The sequence below is a fragment of the Amblyomma americanum genome, chromosome 1, assembly GCF_052857255.1.
Source record: "Amblyomma americanum isolate KBUSLIRL-KWMA chromosome 1, ASM5285725v1, whole genome shotgun sequence".
Classification (NCBI taxonomy): Eukaryota; Metazoa; Arthropoda; class Arachnida; order Ixodida; family Ixodidae; genus Amblyomma; species Amblyomma americanum.
This window is the reverse complement of record NC_135497.1, coordinates 249,015,875-249,036,866: the sequence shown is the minus strand read 5'-3', so window position 1 is coordinate 249,036,866 and position 20,992 is coordinate 249,015,875. Positions and strand designations below refer to the sequence as shown.

Sequence of the window (20,992 nt, the reverse complement as noted above, 5' to 3'; positions counted from 1 at the left end):
CCCATCTTCCTTGAGCGAGACGCGTATTCGTTTTCGTGTAAATCACGTGCCTCGGATGCAGGAACAGAGCCAAACTTTGGCGCTGTTTCAGCTGCTTCACGTCTTCAGTGGCTCATTTATTACGATTTTATGTTGCTTTTTTTTCACTGCTCGATAGTGCCGACAGGTGCCGCAGGCAATCGCCGTAAAGGTGCGAGCACCTTCACAGAGATCGTGCGCTAGTTTACTGCTGTTTCGACGTAATGCGCATCTCATCGCGAGCTGAGCACGATCTCCACTCGACCGTCTACATTACTGCAGTGCCTTCGACTTCGCTTTCGAGTTGGCGCAAGCAACGGCCAAGCACAAGCTGCCAGACATCCACCTCAAGTACGCGATGTTTCTCGAGGATGAGGGCAAGTTCCACGAAGCGGAACTCGAGTTCATCAAGGCCAACAAGCCGAAAGAAGCGGTGCTCATGTAAGTCGTACGCGGGGGCCCGTTGCCAGTAGCACGCTCGTGCGTGTTCCGGAGAACGACAGCCACACAAAGTGTTCCTTCCCACTCAAAAGGTACGTGCACAACAAGGACTGGGACAGCGCCAGGCGCGTCGCCGAGGCTCACGATCCGGAGTCCGTGGCGGACGTGTCCATAGGACAGGCGAGAGTTGCCTTCCAGGCTGGCCATTACCAGCAGGCCGAGTCCCTGGCGCTGAGAGCAGAAAGACCGGACCTCGTCATCAAAATGTACAAGGTACGCGATCTCTACATTCCCCTGTTTACAACTGAAAGGGAGGATGGATAGAGGACGCTCGTGCGCGCAGGGCGGGGTTTCTTGCGGCCTCTTGTCCAAGGTTACGCGTACCCGCGTGATTCACTTAGCACCCACACATTCTATGTTGCGCTCTTGATTGGATGACTACAGCTTGGTGCGAAACGGGACTATGCGACTTCACGGCTGAAAATAAGGTTGGCCCAGAATGGAACCCTCGCTGCTTTTTCAGCGAAACATTCGAAAGAAATGCAAGATTTTTCTTTCAGGCGCTGGATTCAACGTGAAGACGAGGGTTATTTAAAGTTAGTGAGGTCTGAAACCAAGCTGACCTTTTTTTTTTAATATACCCTTCGAGAAAATCGGCATTTAAAAATTTGTTTGAAAATTTTTGCCGTGAAAAACGCAGGTCGTTGCCAATGCAGCTTCGCAACACTAGAGCAGAGTACATTCCATGAAAGTCAAGGGAAAACAATAAAACAAACACGAGCAATTAAGGACGATGAAAGTTCCACGGTGCCGATATATCTGTGCAGGATGCAGGCATGTGGAACGATGCTCTTCGCATCTGTCGAGAGTACACGCCGTCGAAACTGATGGAGGTCCAAGAGGAGTACGACAACCACATGGACACCAAAGGAGCTCGGTAAAAATATTCACCACCACCCCCTCCCCCCTGTCCTTCGATTCTCATTTTATCACAACTCACGTGTCCTGAACAGAAACGGAGTTGGACCGGTGGCGACGGCAGCCTCAAATCGTGCTGCCCACTTGTGTCCTTACGACTTGTGGATGCTGTTTACTTGCGCGTCATTGTGTCGCAGTAAACGTGCGCTATTTCAGAAATTCGGTTCTTTGCCTCAACAGAAAGCAACATCCACTGGCGCTACCGGCGGATAGTTGCATCGGTACTATTTGTGCAGCTTTGCAGGGTTCGCGAGTCAGGCGCAGGCCAACTGGCCATCCAGAACGCCTTCGGCGATTGTAGCCAGATGTAATTTATATCCGCTTCAGGAATACCTTTGCCGACTAATCACGATTTGTGCTGAGCTGAACACTTATTTCAACGTTGTGTCGGTGGGGGCATGTCCTCACGGTTCTTACGATAACCCCATTCGCAGGGACGTTGACGCCCTCCTTGAACAGGCCCAGGAGTGGGAACGCAACGGCCAGTATGACCGGGCAGTGGACTGCTACATGCGCATGACGCCAGAAAACGTGACAAATGTCGACATGCTCGAAAAGTGCTGGGTGAAGGTAAGCAAGCACTGCTCGCATGCATACATGTGTAAGGAATCTACGAAATGTGACAGATTTATACGCCGAGGCGATCTATTCGGCGATTGCTGGAAGAGATGCAGCTTTAACTGCGCACTCGATTCGCACAGGCGGCCGACCTGGCTCTGAAGTTTCTAGATGAGCAGAAAGCGGACAGGATTCTCAAGAATGCCGCGCGAATGCTGCTGGACATCAAAAAGCACAGTTCGGTAGGTGCTCTTCCTGTAATGCGCGCTTAAGTGTTCCAACTGAACGCGACAACGCAATCTTTCTCGACCGTCGCCACGCAGGCAGCACAGTTGTTCCTCAGCATGGAGCTGGTCAAAGAGGCCGTAGATGCTCTGATTGCGGGCGGAGAATGGAGCAAAGCGAAGAAGGTGGCGCAAGAGTTTGAACCCAGGTGCGTACAAGCTATGTTTGCTCGAGTATATCACACGTTAAGTGCTCATTAATGATAGTTTCACTGGATGCTCATTACAGTACGCAAGCCTAAAGTTAAAGGGCGCAAATGCGCGCAGCCTGTTAAGTGCAGTCAGACTAAGCCGGCCGTTGATGTGCCAATCAGTGGTAGACTCTCGCAGACGTTCGTGTAGAAAGATGCAAGACCAGGAACGCCGTCAAAATTTCACGCAAATAATATATCGAGAAGAACACACAATGGCCAAGAACAAAATAATAAGCAATAAAAAGCAGCGTAAATGGTGCAAGTGTAAAAACCAGGTCACGCGAGTAGTTATGAGAATGAGATCTGGGACTCTAATGTTGTTGTCTTCTTTTGTGTCAAGTGAACGTTGACTCCTATAAAATTTCTGCCAGATGAAGCAAACCACTGTCGCATTTCTTCTGGCTACTTATCAATGGCGCCGCACTTATTTGTTTCTAGATAGGGTGATAAAACAAAATAAGGTGCATCAATATATTATTCAGTGGTCTGTCAACATTCTGTGGAGAGATATGAACCCGTTCCTTAACTGAAGCTGAACGGTGTTCTCGAATCTTCCGCACCCGCCGCGGTGGCTCAGTGGTTAGGGCGCTCGGCTACTGATCCGGAGTTCCCGGATTCGAACCCGTCCGCGGCGGCTGCGTTTTTATGGAGGAAAAACGCTAAGGCGCCCGTGTGCTGTGCGATGTCAGTGCACATTAAAGACCCCCAGGCGGTCTAAATTATTCCGGAGCCCTCCACTACGGCACCTCTCACTTGCTTTCTTCTTTCACTCCCTCCTTTATCCCTTCCCTTACGGCGCGGTTCAGGTGTCCAACGATATATGAGACAGATACTGCGCCATTTCCTTTCACTAAAAACCAATTATTATTATTATTATTATTATTATTATTATTATTATTATTATTATTATTATTATTATTATTATTATTATTATTATTATTATTATTATTATTATTATTATTATTATTATCTTCCGAGTATATGAGAACTACACTCAGGAACAGCTTTCTTTGGCTATGCGGTGGAAGCTACGAGCGCGCACCCCCAGCTTAAACTCCTGTCTCTTTCGATCGTGAGCGTGTACGAAGCGCGCGCTAGTGGAAACCGGCGTGTGACGCCCGTAGCTTCCACTGCATAGCCAAAGAAAGCTGTCCTCAGTGCGACTCGCTATACCTCATTTTTTTTTTTTTTACATTTCGCCTGTAAAGCGTGCACCACAGAAAGAAGGCAAACACTGTGGAGAAGCTACTCAATTTCTTGCGGAGAAGCTACAATCTTACAGTGGACCCTTTCAGAATTTTTTAAGTTGGCTTCCTCACGTTGCCCGTTGTTCTAACAATGGCGTCACTGACTCTCAGTAAAGCCAGAATAAAGTGCTGAAAACGCATGTTACTGATTCACAGGCGTACGTGGTGTTGTCAAGGGATCGCGTTAACAGATTCCTCTTCGTGAAACACAGGAAATGTGACTGTTAGTCGTGCCCGGTTAATGTACGACCCCTTAATATGAATGACTTGACTTAATTTTTTTTTGGGGGGGGGGGGGGGAGGTGTGAAGAACCAAACTTTTTGAATGTATTCACGCCTAATTAATAGGAAAAGTTGCTGTCAGGATAATAAAGAGTGAAAATGCTCGTGGCCCATTGGGGCCCATGTATTTTTGTTGCTTTAATATGGACAGCGATGAGATAAAAACGTCGACTTCCCCAACCAGACGTTTCCTTTCCTCGGTTTTGAGTGCAGAACACCAGCTAAATTAAGTGTGGAAGTGCGAACGGTTAAGCGATGGCCTTTTTTGTTTGCTCTGTGGTTTCCTGGTTACAAATGAGAAGGTGCAATGTTGACATGCCTTTCCATTTTGCGTATTGCTTGAGTGGCTCTGCAGCTTCTGCTACGTTCAAAGCCGCGTTCGGCAACCGTCAGCAATGCGAGTTCAGATATGCACTGCCTGCCCATGGGATGAAGATCCATAGCAGAAGAGACGTCCCCCCCGCGGACTGTAGACCGGAAGACATTAGGGGTGAAATACTTTGGAAAAAAGGGCCAAGAACCCCACTCTGTGCCGACCCAGCACGTTACCCATAACACCAGCTGGTCAGGCTGCGTTGTGACAATAAAATGCATGTCAATGTATTGTTTAATTGGCGACTACGATAATCCACTTTCAACTCCAAAATTCTTGCCCATTTACACTTCACTGTCACCGCTATGCACAGAAGCAGACCTTAATCACAGTGTTCTTTGTAAATATTTCTTTTTGCTTTTTCATCAAGATTCTTTATTACGGAACTCTCGCTTTATAGGCAGTCTTGCTAAGGAACCAAAGTGACCTTATTAACGAGGCACGACTGTATATTGTCTTAATGATTTGCTGTTCCGCCATTAATACTGCATGCAACATTGAGGTGAAGCCAGCTTAAAATTTATGAAAAGGGTCGAGTGTTTTAGCGCGAAAGCGCTACTTCACTAGCAAAGCTGAAGAACCTGATGTATGTGTGAAGCCTCATTCTTTCACCTTTGACCGAGCGCCAGCGGCGGAGGCCTTGCGCAGCTGCTCCGTCAACGCGCGGAACCGGCACCCCCCCCCCCCTTTCCCCCTCCCCGAACGCGGCTGCCGATTGCGGCTGACAATAAGACCTTGCATGAGGTTGCCCCAAGTGCTTTCGCATTCGTACTGTGTTAAAATCCTACAATTTTTTTAGGACCATTCAGTAGCTTTGGTCAATGATAAACAAAGCGCCACCGCAAACGCGGCCTCCTGGTTTTCCTTCAACAAACTAAGTCCCTCGAAGCAAAGAGCTCTTCAGACTACGTCACGAGCAACGTGGTAACCAGCGAAGGTACGCTGTGACGTCTGTAAGCCAGTTGAGAAAGTGAGAGGGCAGGGGGGCTTTTTGCCCGGAAAAAGCAGCTCCTTCCCATTTCTCTGACCCTCCACTAGCCTGCCTCTCCCAATAACGGTAAAAGAAGCGTCTCTGTGGACCAGAAGCGTATATTCTGCAGCCTTCCTTCGACAAAATCTGCGTAGTTGACTTGCCTTGTGGCCCACGGCACACTCTTCTCCCGTTGCGCAGGCTGGAGGAACACGTGGACAAGGAATACAAGAACTTTCTGCGCAGCCGGGGCCAGACAGACCAGCTGGCCAACGTGGACATCATCGCTGCTCTTGACCTGTACGCCGAGAAGCAGCAGTGGAAGAAGTGCCTGGAGATGGCTGAGCAGCAGGGCCCGCAGGTATACTCGTGAAAATTTACAGCCCCAGGCATTCGCGACCGTTCCCTCACAGGTGCCTTGTAGCTGCCGTGCTGCAAGTTGCCACGAAAGGCCCCCAAAAGCGCACAGCAATGCCGCTCGCGCGTTTACTGTCTCTCATTCTTCAACTCCTGAGGGGACGCTGTGGAGTGTATGTAACTGAAAAAAAAATGCCTTTCTTAGTCTATGAACTGCAGGGTTCCTAGCTACCACTACTTCCGAGACCACTTTGTGTGGTTTATTTCAGCACGAAGATAAAAAGTGCGCGGAGACGAAAGAAAAATGCTGACACAGGAAGCATTTATTTGTGATGTCTTATACCATCGTTTGGCAAAATTTCCTTTCGGTGCCTCAAAACTCCTCACTACTTACGTTTATCATGTGGGGAAAGAAGTGATATTAATTGCAAAATACGTAAGCGGTGACACGTTGTTAATTCTTTGTGTCGAATTACTTGAGATCTGAGAGGGGGAGCTTTTTGTTCAAAAAAGGTAGCGGCGCGAAAGATGTCGTTCATAGTGCGTACTGTCAGCGTCGAATGAAGCGCGAACAAAACAGCTGAAACGAGAGCAGCAAACCCAGGTTTTACTTGAGGCATACCGACCATTAGTAGACTTGATGTTCACTTCGATGGCGCAAAGACCGTCGCGTGGAAGTGCACTGTAGACCGTGCGTGCATTTCTCTGCCAGCAGACAATATTTTATGGTTCTGGTTTCGGCGGCAACGTCTTCCTGTTGGCATTTTGGGCTGACGCTGATTGGTACGTCAAATGTATGTGTGCATACTGGTCGCACAAATTAGGTGTACATGCAGTGCCGCTTTAAAATTTGAGATTTATTAAGACGCTCTGATATGCAGGAACTTCGTGTGGCGGAAACGAAAGGGTTATATGTTTATAAATATCGTCGCCGACTTAATACACTTTTGCCTTTTTCCAGTCAGCTGCAAAAAAGAACGAACAAAAAAATCGCATAGTTGCGTAGTATTCGACCAATTCTTGCTTGCGACAGTATTCAAGCGCGTGCGCAGCGAAGTATCGAAGTGCTTCCTTCGAAAGCTTGAAGGTTATCGTTTCTCGACCAAATTTGTCGTGTTAAGAAAAAAACACGGTTTTTCGGTCGATTGGACTTGATTTCAAGAACGTTAATTTTAAGATGCACTCTTGCGTGTGGCATATATGCGTGTGAGCGCGTGACTCTGCTGAAGTCGCGGCGGCCTAGGCGGACGTTCATGTGGTCGCCGTCGACTGCCGCACCTGCTCTGCCCCTCGGCAGAAAGGAAACGCATCGCATACTGACTGCAATGCTAGGTGCCTCGATGGGCCAGCAGAGGCGCTGCATCGAGGCGCCCTATGCCGCGCTGCATCAGACGCAGCATATAACCCAACTCACAGTTATGCAACAGCGTGGCAATTATACAGAGCAACACGCAGCGGCGAGAGGAAATTGCATATAAAGCTTCAGTACCTCTTTCGCAATGAATGAAATTTGTGTGCTTCGTGGTAACAACCCATGGTCGACGCTGATGAGGCGCGCTCGAAGGCTATTTTTTCAAGAGTGCGCTTCGCAGCACACTTGCGTAGTGCCCCTGGTGTCCCGCAGGTGCTGCACAAGTACGTGGCTTTGTGCGCCAGCCAGCGGATCCGTGACGGATCGCCGCTGGACGCCCTGCGCCTGTACGCCGACCACGGTGCGCCAGCCCTGTCGCAGAACCTAAACATCTACCGGCACATCGCTGCCAGCGTGTTCGCGCTGCCGGGCCTCTATGATGCGCAGGCCTACCGAACGTGGTCCGAGCTGAGGGACGTCCTCCATGACCTCGTAAGCAGGGAGGGTAACCGCGCTGCATGAACCTACTCGGGGGCTGGAAAGCACTAGCAATTGCCTATGCAGAAGGTACGAGTTCGGTGGTGGTGCTGGAAACTTTACTTAAGCACCCTTTTTCCGGGGCTGTAAAGGGTAGAGGGGACGGGACGGCAAGGTCCAGCTGGGTGGCCGGGCGCACCAGCGCTCGCATGGTGGCTGCAGAAAGCGAGAAGTGCGTCAGCCGCTCTTTGAGCGCAATACGGTGTGCGAGCAGAGACGTTCACGTAGCCTATTGAAGTGAGGTACCACGCGCACAGCATCAGAAGGCGTGGAGGGCGTTCGGTGCTAGTGCACAGCGCACGCAAAGGCAATGTTTGGAGACGATTCGAGACTCTTGAGCTGGGTTTTTAGCCAATGCTTTTGTGCCTGCGTCGCCAAGCCGCAGCCTAATCGGGGCTAAAATAGCAAGGTCGCTCCAGCCTGACTTCGATTTTTGCGAGAAATAGGAAAAAATGATGAGACGATGTCTGAGGACAAAGCCCCGCGCGACAGGAGACAAAAATAAAGGGGCCGCGCTTTCGAATGTATACGCTTGCGATGCACTCAGCAACTGTATACCGCTCGTGCAGGTGAAGAACCTGGAGGCCAGCGGTCAGGACGTTGGCGACTTCGACAAGCTGCTGCTCATAAGCAACTACTACGCCACCCGGTCTGCGTGCCAGGGCCAGGAGACCCTCGCCGAGCATGCCATGAAGATCTCTGTGTCGTTGCTGCGCTACACGGAGTACATACCTGCGGACAAGGCCTTCTACGAGGCGGGACTCGCCTGCAAGGCACGCTGTTGGCACGGATTCCGCCGCGCATGCACCCTTGTAGGCGAGAAAATGTCCGCACATGACAAAGAAACGTGAAAACCTCACAAGTAGGGCTGTGCTAATATTAAATCAGTTTCTGGACGAATCAAATAGTGCGCATTCAAAAATATTCGAAATGAATCGAATACGATCTAAAGTGTTGTAATGGTTTTCGAACAACAGATGCAAATTTCGAATTGGCCACGTCATACTTTTCTTCGGCGGCTGTTTCAAATACAGGGCCCGCTCCGCTGACGTCGTACAGCACTGCCGCGGTTGATGAGCAGGCTCAGCGCCACGACGCGGTCCATTAGTGCGGCGGCGCTGATGGTGCTGGAACATATGGCCTTCAAGACTGGGTGACGTGGCAGGGTTCAGCCAGGTCCCGCGAACCCTGCCTTCATGCCTGAAATCGGAAGCGATGGCTCATTACTATCGTCCCTGTCATCAAATGAGATACGGTGCTAGTTGGTTCGCCGTCGTCGTCAGTAGCAGAGGCCTACTTTTCTGAGAAAATTACGGTCACACAGTTAATATACTGACTCCGTGCTGGGCGCCTCGCAGCGGAAATCACTGCTGCGTCTTTCAAAGCGCCGCCGCTAGGTCTTTACTGTTTCGCATGACTATTCGTTTTCTTCGAATATTCGCACAAGTGGCTAATAATCGCAGGAATGTTCGATGCGTATCCGGTTCGGCTCTTTCATTACTCGATTCGCATTCGATTCGGTTTATATATAAACTATTCGTGTTCGATTAAGTTTCGAAAAAAGCATTCGCACACCCCTACTCATAGGACAGAAGCTCTAGAGGAAAACACGCCGGCGGAACTTGCCATTGCTACTTGCGCGCTGCCATCTGCAGACAGAGGCAGAGCAAGATAAATCGTAGCGAGGGAGACCACTCTCTGGTGGAATGTCTGTCACTTAGAGCGAATAGCAGGCACCCTTTGCTTTTTATTTATTTTTTTTCCACTTCGCTCTTTGTCACGCACTTTACAAATGATTTACAGGCGGCAGTGTGGGCTTCGTTGTCAAACCCGCTGTGGGGCGGTGTGGAAGGTGACATGTTCGCTCTCTTTTCTTTCCAGACAATGAACAGAGAGGGAATGGCCTTCGTTTTCTGGAACCATTACCTGGACATTTGCGAAGTACGTTGACCTCAGAGTATCAGATGCGCAGTGCACGCACCATGCTTACAAGAGTGGCGTATGTATATACGCACGATTCTAGTAGGTTCTCCTACGAAACGGTATGGGGGAGCGGGGTCTTCATTCCCAGCCGAACACGCAACGCAGCACGCTGTATCTTCGAGAATCTTCTTTTTTTTCTCTATTTTTCTAGCATTAGTTACTTCAGTGCGTGGCATTTGACCGTTTTTGCCAACAAATAGTAATTTTGGTTCGAAAAACTTTGAAGCGTAGCGTTCCATTTATCCGGAAGCTCAAAACTTAAACGGTGTTACACGTGCTAAGAGGGAATGTCGTGGTGAAGGTCTCCGGGTTAACTTAGACCACCAAGGGTTTTTGACGTGCGCTGACAACGCATCGCACACGGATGTTTTTGCACATCGCCTCTATCGAAGTGCGGACGGACGCCGTGGTCGGGATTTGATCCCCCGACCTTGTAATCGGCGGCCGAACATCAGAGCCACTGAGTCGCCGCGGAGAGTCTCAAAGCTTGATAAACGTCAGGTTGCCACATTGAAGAGGAGACCCCGTTCGCAACAGCGAGGCGCATGCTTTTGCAGAGTGCGGTATTAGGCTTACATTCACGATATCGCGAGTTCCAGGCCACCGTGCAAGTATTTCGAGACGAAAACTTCAGTTTACATTGCAGTGCGTGCGCTTTAGTTTACTGCTACCACGCCGGGGAAGTAACTATGCCAGCACTCGACAGTAGCGAAACACAGGCGACGCACATTGACGCCAGGATGGCCTCTGCTCGCCGCTGAAAACTAAGCGACTTCAATGACCAGTGCTCTAGCGAGAATGACATTCGAGCCTGTTTTCGAGCGCATAACTAAATACATGCTGCACGTGCAACGCTAAACGGAAGGCTGCGTATGATTGACGTGCGTATGCCAGTACTCCCGACAGAAGAAAAGCACGTCAGAGGCCAAGAAGCACGGCTGTCAGCAAGGTGTTTTGCAGGACCTTTTAAGGTTACGTGGCACACACTCCCCGCCATAATTTAGAGGTCAAAAGTTCTTGCGATGCGTGGCATAGCGCCAACCTGCCCACTCTCTCATCTGGTGCCATGGCAGGGTGAGTAGTGAAAAGCGCGCTCGCTCACGCTAAGGAAAATAGTATCGACACTTAAACCGCAAATCGCGCTTGTTCGCGTTTTGCGCCATAGTCGCGCCAGGTGGAAATTTCATCGCCCACAGAGCATCCCGCCCACGGAAAAAAAATATCTGGAACAGGGCGGTTACGAGTGTGTAACAGGAATCTTTGAGCGTTAGCTATCCATGGTGTGAGAGCAAAGAATCTTTCAGAAATACGCCGTGCCGCTACTGGCTCGCAGCGCCTTGCGCGCTTCCAAGTTCGCCGGGCGAGCCATTGCAGCCGGCGCTCTCGCCAAAATAAAATCGCAGGACGGTAGCAAGTCTTTAACGCGAATTATCCAGCTTTAGCTGGATTGTGATCGCGACGAAATGGAGGCATATTAGAGTTGATATATTAGTGCACCCGCCTGCTATTCAGGAGCTGCTGGGAGCTGCGGGAGGTGGTGTTCGTATGTCGAAGGTGCATTTTTACCCATGAGTGCCCGGCGATGGGCTTGCGGACGCCTACACCAACGGCGCAGAACTGAGGAAAAGGTTAAGAGAAGGTAACGGTGAAGCCACTAGGCCACCGCCTAGTGATGGGAGTTACATTGTTTACCGGTGGGCGTGCCCGGGGGCTGTTTGTACGGCACTGACGACAACGAAGTGAAACTGAGAAAAGAGCGAACAGCAGCAACGGCTCTGAAATAGAAATAAAGACAGCAGGTGTAGAAGAGATTTTGTGTCACAGTATGAACCCGGGGCTTATTCGGGATTTTGATTTGAGGGGAACATGGCGGTAATTACTGGTGTGGATGGAGCTTTAAAACTAGAGGACGGGGCAGTTATGTCAACCACGCCGTATAATATACAAGGAAGTTAAGGGTAGACAGCTGGGCTAGTTGGTTGTTTGCATTATAATGGAACATAATGGAACGATGGTGAGTGCTATTTGCCTGAAAAAGTGGAAACTGCTAAGCTGCAGTCCGGCGATCGTCTTGTCTTCTCCCTTTGTCCTTGTCTCTTGCGCTGGTACCATGTTCCATTATAATACAAGGAAGCACGGCTGAATGCGAAAAAAAAAAACACGGGAAAGGAGGTATAAACCTTTCGGTATAAACCTTTCGGTAAGTAACTGATATTTTTCCGTTATTAATTTCTGCTTTCCAACTTGCTTGCAATTTCAGGCCATTGAAGAGGGGTCACTGGACACATTAGATCATTCCGACTTCCAAAACACCGACATCCCGTTTGAGGTACCCTTGCCGGAAAAAATGTTCCTCGATGTAAGTGCCACCTTCCCTACAGCGCGTCATTGGGACTCTGTTCATTTTTTTTCTTTTATGCTCTATCTACATGACGAGGAATACTATGTATTATCTTGCCAAGGCCGGAGGTGCGCGTGGTTATCATTCTGCATGCTTGATGAAGCCATGGGCACCCATGCAGGGACCTGTCTCTCGTTCGCTTGCGGCGGGAGCCGTTGATGGGAGCCCACCCTGAGTCGTCGTTTAATTGAAGCCCATTGTAGCTATAGAAATCCGCAGGCCAAGACAAACCAATCCAAAAGCCAAGCCTAGAGAGAGGAGAAGATACGAAAGGAAAAGAAGCGATAGGGGAATAATAAAGAAAGATGGGAGAGAAACTTGAAGGACGTGACGGCTCTGGTCGAATTTTTTAACTAAACCGTAGCCTATTTTAACCACTAATTTTTTTTTTCAGCACAAACCTTGTTTTCTGTTTTGAGCTAGCGTCTGACACGTGCCTCTTGATGCTGAGCAACCATGAAGAGTGACGTGAGAAGACACCAGGGAGGAAAATGTAAACTGAAAGAACGAAAAACAAGGTTGACTCCAAACAAAATAGAGCATCGGCTATCTATAATCACATCTACAAAACATGACGATTAAGTGAAGGAAGGGATAGTAAAACTTGCTGGTATAATCGCAACAGATACTCACTAATAGCTTTTCGCAACATGTGTCAGGAATAGCTATAAAATTAACGCGCTGTCTTATTTCTTGTATTCTTCTATCCAGAGCAATCGACGTCAGGCAAGACGTGCTCCTAACGGCGCCCCTTTTATTCGGGAAAAATGATGGCGTATACGCGGCTTATCCGGCCCTCAAATGCGTGCCCTCGCATGCTAGCGAAAAAGGCGTACCACTAAATGGGCCCTTTGCATGCGCAACTTACTCTATCGGATTCACCCGTGCCGTAGTTGATCGAGGTGCAATTTACAAGCACCGCAGTAAGAAAAAAAAAGTCATTACTTTCTGCTTTGAAGTCATCGATTCGATGTCGCAGTGTTGTCGCTCGTATAAATCACGTTAAGATATGTATGTATACAGTTGAGCTCAACACAACTCGCAAAGCGATGACTGTGGCCCCGTCGCGCGCAGTGCTCTCCAACACTTATAACCCACACTCATATGCAGCACCAAACATGTGAGGGCTGTTTTAAGGAATATCCTTCTCTTTCGGTCTGCTGCCGTATGTACAACTTTTCTGCACCACCTGGTGCTCTCTGGACTCCCACCGCTCCAGGCACGCGTGTTGTTGGTCACATTAAGCGCGACTGCGCACGAACAGCGTCCCGCATGTAACCAGTTCAACTGTCTTTCGGGAGAGCTGCACCTTGTCTTCATCCTCGTGAGAGCATGCGCTCTCTGCATGCGCCCTACTGCATGCGCAACGAGCAAGCGAGCCGCCCTCGGCGGTCACCGGAGGGAGTCTGAATTGAAACCCCGCGCGCAGGAGGCGCAGCACGAGGACGTCAAGGAGTGGGTGCTGGCCGTCAGCATGAACCAGGGAGTGGAGCAGGCGCTGCCCACGGACGAACAGGGGTTCTACGAAGCTTCGCTCCAGGGCCCGAAGGGAACCTTGCGCGCACTGCCCTGCCTCATCACCGGTACGCAGGCCACTCCGTGCCCGCCGCGCGCCAAGTGACGCTGTCTTTCTAGGAAATCACTTGACTTTACACTAAGAGCCACGGAGATAGGCCGCTGTCGACAGGAATAAATTTCATGCACACGACGAATTTCGGATGCGCATAAAAAACAGCCCACGCGCTGTGAGCAAGGATCCCAGCAAGCCGGGCTCATCGACATGCCGAAACGCTCACTCGAGAAGCGGGAATTTTAACGCTGCCAGCAGAAGACGTAACTCGTCCAAATCTGCCAAACGATCGTGCCTCCATAGCAGACGCATATTACTGTACGGGCAGAGAAACTGAACCGGCCGTTTCTTTCCAGGGGAGAGCGGCTGAAATGTTTTACTCTGTTGCAATAGAGAAGCTACCTGATGTATGTTTATAGACGCAAAGGGGCAATTTTATTCATTTTTTCTAGCGCTTATTGCAGGCGGTACAGCGAAAAACATACGAGAGACGAAGAGTAGACCACATGGACGACACGGAGTCTTCTCTTCGTATTTCGTCCGTTTTTGCGAGGTACCCCCCGGCTCAACTGTCCGTTTTACTGCAGTTTATTTCTAGTGTTTAACTGTATCATTTTACATGCCTAAGACACATACAGACGTAGCTGCTGATGGGCGAATTACGTGCAGTTGGGCTACATACATATCCCCTGAGCGTCACTGCGCAATATTTACCGTAGTTAGATGCGTAATGAACGCACCCGCCACATCGGCTGTCAAAAAGTACATTTTTTTTTGCTCTCGCGTATTAAACGCGCTTCTTTCTTTTGGAACGTAGTCTGCTGGTTATGATAGTGAGTGATAGCAACCGCCCTTTTTTGAACGCCGAAACAACTGCGCCATAACATGAAGTGCTATCTGTCGAGTGACAATACTTGTGTACCGTATCCTACGGGATGAACTGCCAATAAAAATGTTCCGCGAAAAGTCCGAGAACCAACTGAAACCACATCTGGCTACAAGTGGTTCGACCTGCCATATTAAGGATCATGGCAACTTGTTGCGGCTGATATTCGCACCTAATGCTGTGAGTTGTTCTGGAGTGAACTCCAATTGCGCTTTCTTTGCAAGCAGTACCGGCCGCTACACGAGATATACAAGCGGGTTTAGGATAAAAGTTGTTTGATGAGCTCCCGTGCACGAAGACTGTGCTGAAGAGTGTGTTTTGTTTTATTTACAGAGTGAATAGCGCCGCACGACGTATTTATTTCGCCAGCCTACTCTTAGTCTGTCACGGATCTTCCCGGAGAACACTCGGACCGAAATAATGGACTAGGCGACAGGTGTGCCCACACAGACGCTCATTTAACACACCCTACGTGACACACACACACTAGAACACAAAACTAACACAAAACACAAAGACTATAAATACACACGACCCGGGAACACTCCTACCAGCGTCTACTACTAGCGTTCTACTGTTAGTGGTCGGCGTTCGTGCTCACAGTTGGCTCGGTGCGGCTGCAGCGTTGTATGGGTCCAGTAGCCGGCGTCGAGGCGGCGTTCGACGTGCTTAGGATGGCGTCTCTGGCGGCGTCGCTGGCTGCGTCGTATAAGCGCCCGTGGAGGTGTTGCTGGTGTTGTTGGCGTTGGGGGCATCACCCGGATGGCTGGCAACAGCGCTGGAGACACCCCTGGACGTAGCAGGTGGTAGCGTCCTCCGTTGACTCCCCGGAACGGGCTCAGGCACGGCAGGAAGTCCACGAAGCGGAGTCGTAGAACGCGAGCTCACCGGAGCAGTAGCCGGCGTCTCTCTCTTCTAGCCGAAGCGTCCCTGACCCGCCGGAGCCTCCGCTTCTCTGCTCTCCCCCCACCCACGGGCCTCGCTCTCCCTCGCCCTTTTATAGCCTTGGCGATAGTCCACGTAAGCCTTGTCGTCGTCTTCTCCTTCTCTTCTCCACCAATCATCTCTCTCCACCTCGCCGAATGCTTCTCCACCAATCATCTCTCTCCACCTCACCGAATGCTTCTTCTTCATCTTCTTTATTCTTCGGTTAATCCACGTCGTCGTCTTCACACCTCTTTCCTTCATAATTTTATTTTAGACTCTTTATTATATGTGACATAGTCCCGTTTGTAGCGCTTCAGATTTTTCTGAATATTTTACGCCACGTAATGAACGCATCGTCCCAAATTTTCTTTCTTTTTTTTTCGAAAAAAAGTTCGTCCATTACGCGAGTAAATATGGCATGTGCAGCGCATCTTTTTAAGGCACGCACAAAACGTATATAATGCGACGCAAATGTTGATACATTCGAAAAAGTAACTTATGCCCTTAAAATGAAACAATGCTTACACAATTATGTGCTTCTTCAGTAGATGTTTTGGGGGATGAGGTGGCAATTTTACACCTCACTGCTGCTAAGACTTGCAATAAAACAGCGCATCGAATTGTTGAATGTATTGCAAGAAACGCACGATCAAAGCATCCACAACGCTTCCCCGTAGCCGCTACACCCGCGGACGCATTGCGCGAAGCGGCGAGAAACGAGTAACAAGCGTTGTTTTTTAAGCGATTTAAATTTTATGATTTATTCGAAACCAGTACTGTGTATTAGCATCTTTTCACAGTATTTGTTCTCAACCAGTACCAGTAATGCTCCTTTTCCAGATCTTAGAGCTTACAGCCATCTCAGAGTGCAGCTCTACTGTGAGAAAAAAAAAACGGTTGCACTAAAAAAAAAAATGGCGGGGAGGGGGGAGGGTAGATAAAACATGCTGCCTCGTGATTGCAAGCAGTGGACACTAACGAATACGTGTAGCTCTGTTCCCGCAGCTGCAATAATCAATAAAACGTTAATCATTCACCGTTTATTGCCGACTTTGCCAGCAGATTATAGATTTATAGTAAACGTTTTAAACAAATTTCTCGATTTCGACCGGTTGCATAACTGCGGCGCTATAGTAAAGGAGTAATTATTGATTAGCATTCGCCTAAACGCAGCCATAATGCTACAAAGAAAAGCTATATAGCTTTCACAGAAACTTCGTAGTTGAAAAAGAATTCGTTCCGGTCCGGGAATCGAACCCGGAACCAGCACCTGTCCGGGGAAGTCGCTCTACTAACTGATTTAACCAGAGCCGCTAGCATGTGGCAGGTAGAGGCTGAATTTATAAACAATTGGAAGTGGGAACGGTGTTTTTAGCCACATGGATGCGCTCAGGTGGCGCGAATGAGTAATTACTCCCTTATTACAAAACCCACTGTAGCCATCGTGGTTAGCGCTGTTGGTAGAGTGACTGCTCTCCCCCCCACTCCCCCCCCCCCCGAACAGGCGGTGGTTCCGGTTTCGATCCCTGTACAAGGACAAATTTTTGTTCCAACTTCGAAGTTTCTGCGAAAGCTGTATAGCTTTTCTTAGTAGCCTTATGGCTGCGTTTGCGTGGGTGCTAATGAGTAATTATTCCCTTAATACAGTTTTACTCCACCTTGGGGGGAGAGGGTTCCCCTAAGCATAGGATTAATGTGGCGTCATGCAAACAGTTCTTGTGGCATGCTTCACTTGCTTACGTGAAGGCCTCTTCTCTTTCTACTGAAAATGGCTTCTTCAAAGTGCATCGCTTATTTCCTATTGATTATTTTATGCGTTTCAGGGTACCCCGTGTTGCAAAATAAGCTGCAATTCCAAAAACCAGGGATAGCGTGCAACAAAGACGACTGGAACAAATTTCTTCTGGCCACAAAGGTGAGTGGAAACGGAAGCACAAGAATGGGCTGCCCTTTTATGTATTCGTCATTTTACAGCTTAGCATAATTACTACGTGACGTTCCATGAAGGAAGAGTAGATCGTGAAAATGCCCGCATACACCGACACGTTTGATTGTCAACGTGAGAATAACGAACAATTTTTCGTGAAAAGAAAAAGCAAAAACCAAAGCCGGCCATATCGCGCTGCTTGTTCGCCTTGCGGCAGTGCGCAACGTTGGTATGCTCTCACTCATTCGGTGCCGCTTTTGTGGTCATTTGATCGCCGCCGAGGAAAGCTTTACACGTTCTTGGTGGCCAAACAGTTGTCGACTTCAGTCTGAAAGTGGTTAGCCAGCCGCCGGGGCTGTTGGAAGCTAGGAGGCTGTGCAATTTACAAGGCTCTCTGTATGTCATCGCATCTCTTCGTCGGCATTGCGTCGGCGGGCCAGCCAACACACCGATGCCGCCAATTGATGTTCAAGAAGGCAGTGTCACTGTAGGAGAACCAGAGCGGGAGCAGGTAGTGGGGGAGAGAGAGCACTCCAGACACGCCCGCCGCTGGGTGACAGAGCATGTGGGTGTGGTTGCTTGCGCTCCTCAGCCCCGCGGTTTCGATTTCGGAGAATTTTCGAGACCCTTTCAATAGAGAATGAAGGCGACATATGCGTGACCGCTGGTTCCCAGCTACTGCTATCCAAAAAAAATTGAATACGTAAACAGCAGCCTGACGCGCGTGCCCAGATTCTGCGTGGGTGTCCTTCCTTCCTTCCTTTTCTTTCGGCCTTTTTCAATGCTTTCTTGCTTTCGTTTTCGTTTGACACGTACTTCGCACGAACTGTGCCTTTGACAGCGCAAAAGAAAAAAAAAAGAAAACCTAAGCTAACACATAAGTTTACTGTTGTCTTTTAATTTTGTTGTTTTCCTTTTCGTGCTGTTTCTCTTGCATACTTTTGAGGCGCTGTTTTGTAACTCTTTTCTTTGACTCGCTTAAGTGCTCCTTTATAATGAACTGCACATCTCCAACCTGTTCCCAAAGACCGGCTGCCAAGAGAAAGAGCCCAAGGCATTGTCTACAAAATTCCATGCGCCGACTGCGACGCAAGCTACATCGGCGAAACCAAGAATTTCAAAGAAAGAATTCGGCAACATAAAAACGACGTCCGCAAATTCGCAAGAGAGCGCAATCCAGTAGCCGAACATTCCAAGGGCTCCGTCCATAGAATCAACTTCGAAGAAACCCGCATCCTCGGAACCGAAACAAATTACCACAAAAGGCTCCTTCTGGAATCCTGGCATATCCAAACCACCCCGAGCAATATCAACCGCACAAAAGAAAACCTGCCTTCAACTCAACGAAAAAAAGTCGCCATTCACCACCTCCCTGCAGTGCGCCAGCGTGACTAACAGCCTTAACCCCCTCCCCCGCGCCTTTCGCGTCACAGCTGTAGTTCCTTTGACCCCCCCCCCCCCCTCCCCTCTTTACTTAAAAGACGCTAGCTATTGCCCTCAGTCACTCGTGATGAAGGAGCCGAGTCGGCTTCGAAACGTTGGGTTAAATTTAAAATTTTTGGTTGGAGATGTGCATTTCATTACAAGTCTTCAAGCCCAACCAGACAGGCAAATGTGTCAAAATGTTTAGTTTTCAACTGCTCCTTTGGTCGGAAACAGTGACTGCGCCCGCGCATAATAACGCGGTCACAGCTAGTGAACTGTCGATTAGAATAGAGCCTTCGTCCTGTGCGTGCATGTTCCTCGCCTTTCTCCTGCGCGTTACTTCTGTTGAGCTGACCTGCTCGCAAGACTCTAGCTAATGGCGTAGTGCGGATTCCTTCCTCGCTGTCTTGTCCTGCTTTCTTTTGTGTCGTTGCGCTGGCGTTCTGCCATGATGCAGCATTTTTAGTGCTGTTTGTCTCTATGCCTTTACGTCTGTGCTGTTCTGGTGTGTGCTGTTTCATTGTAGCCTCAGTAAGAACAACGCATGAAACCAATTTAGTTTATCACACGGCGCCGATCGAGCACTCTTTTCACTAGCATATAGGAATGGGCTGCTGGAAGAGGTGCAACTTCTTCAAAACTAACAGTCCACTTCTATTTTCCTTCTTAACGCTATAGCGTTAAGTTCCCCGTTACCCATAAAATACGGTGGGCAGGTAGGCCACCTAGGTCACGTGACCTTGCAGCGTGATCACAACCTGCCCACCGGATAGTGAGCACACGCCGACCGCGGCAGGTGGCAGTTAAATTAATGATTGCTCACTCGGGAAGCGCAACCTGTGCCGCACTAGGCCCACCGCTGGCAGCACCTGCCACCGCAGGGCAGTGGCACATCGCTTAACCGCTGCACCACTGCGCCAGGAGGGGTATCAGGACTCCCAGGGACCTACGGATGTAAAGTAGGGAATGGCCTTCCGCATATATAGGAATTAACCCACTAAAGCTATCGCGTCATACCCTTAAGGCGGAGCTTAAGAGTCTCGCTTTTTTTTTTTTTGGGGGGGGGGGGGGGGGGATTACTATATTATGCCTAAATTTCCGCAGTGTAGCCAAGAAGCAGGGCAGAACTGATAATTTATGACACATTTGTGGCAGTGATTATTCTTGCAGCAGATTGTGAATTGTGAATCTTTGGGTTTAACGTCCTGAAGCGACATTGGCTATGCCGTAGTGGAGCTCTCCAGATTAATTTAGACCACGTGGGGCTCTTTAATGTGCGCTGTGATCGCACAGCACAAATGCGTTTTTTGCATTTCGTCTCCATCTAAATACAGCCGCCACGTCCGGGATCAAACCCTTAACCTTCGGATCCAGCATATTTGTAAGCATACCATTAGTTCCTGGCTGGAATGACCATAAACCGTAATAATCTAACCACAAGAGGAATTATTTGTACTAAAGTAACAAAATTCCAACACATCTGTTTGCAGAATCTGGGAGGAATGCACTGCCACGCATAAATCGTCCCACTCTGTTCCTTGCAGCTGTCACGAAGCGCCGAATGTCAAGACGTCCTCAAGTTCATCACAGAATGGGCTGGTGGCACACCAAACCTGAGCTATTCTTTCCAGTAGATAAACTGCCTCTACAACTAGAATGGCTTAGAGCATGGACAAAAAGTGAAAGGGCCTCCGGTTCGCCCTAGCTGTGAGTGTTCCACATCACACAAGTATCCAGAGAAAGCGGTTTTAACGGTAAATCAGTGCAACCTTAGAATAAAACCACTTCGTGGGATGCAGGTTTTGTGTTATCTAGTAAAGGTTCGATTTCAAACAACTGCGCCGCATTGAATTGTGTTTCTGCTTTCAGAACGGGATTTTTCAGTGTGATTTAATAGCGAAATAAAATTGGCACATCGGTCTTTCGTTGTATTTCTCATGCTAAGGTGTAGGACCTCCTCATACACGTATTCACTCACGCAGTTCATTTTCAGAGATAGCAGCGATTATTTCTATAAATTTAGATATAATGCTGCAACTGTGCATGCTTCTTTTGTAATGAGCCTCTCAGCTCACCCAAACTTCCACTACTGCGGCAGGTCTCAATACAAGCACCCACAAATGTGGTTTGAATAAGGACTTGGAAATGGTTTTGCATGTGCTGTTCGAGCTAGAACTTTGCAGGGCACTGCACCAGCTGGCGGGACAGTCACTGGGTCATGTGGTTACATAAAGTTCAGTGAGTAAGTAAACTTTATTACTCTCTCTCACACGCACGCGGCGG

General features: G+C 49.0%; 1 protein-coding gene across 1 annotated transcript in view; it reads left to right on the top strand.

Moving 5' to 3' along the window:
* The window catches only part of Oseg2 (intraflagellar transport protein Oseg2), a 68,023-nt gene extending 47,412 nt beyond the window's left edge, over positions 1-20,611 (top strand). Inside the window, exons 30-43 of the mRNA XM_077629399.1 lie at positions 301-459; positions 552-732; positions 1,287-1,396; positions 1,872-2,007; positions 2,139-2,237; positions 2,319-2,428; positions 5,547-5,706; positions 7,327-7,545; positions 8,160-8,363; positions 9,472-9,531; positions 11,834-11,932; positions 13,404-13,557; positions 17,181-17,272; positions 20,254-20,611. Coding sequence (XP_077485525.1) covers positions 301-459; positions 552-732; positions 1,287-1,396; positions 1,872-2,007; positions 2,139-2,237; positions 2,319-2,428; positions 5,547-5,706; positions 7,327-7,545; positions 8,160-8,363; positions 9,472-9,531; positions 11,834-11,932; positions 13,404-13,557; positions 17,181-17,272; positions 20,254-20,343 — 1,873 coding nt within the window. The 3' untranslated portion in view covers positions 20,344-20,611. The remainder of the gene's footprint in view (positions 1-300; positions 460-551; positions 733-1,286; positions 1,397-1,871; positions 2,008-2,138; positions 2,238-2,318; positions 2,429-5,546; positions 5,707-7,326; positions 7,546-8,159; positions 8,364-9,471; positions 9,532-11,833; positions 11,933-13,403; positions 13,558-17,180; positions 17,273-20,253) is intronic.
* The last annotated feature ends 381 nt before the right edge of the window (positions 20,612-20,992 follow it).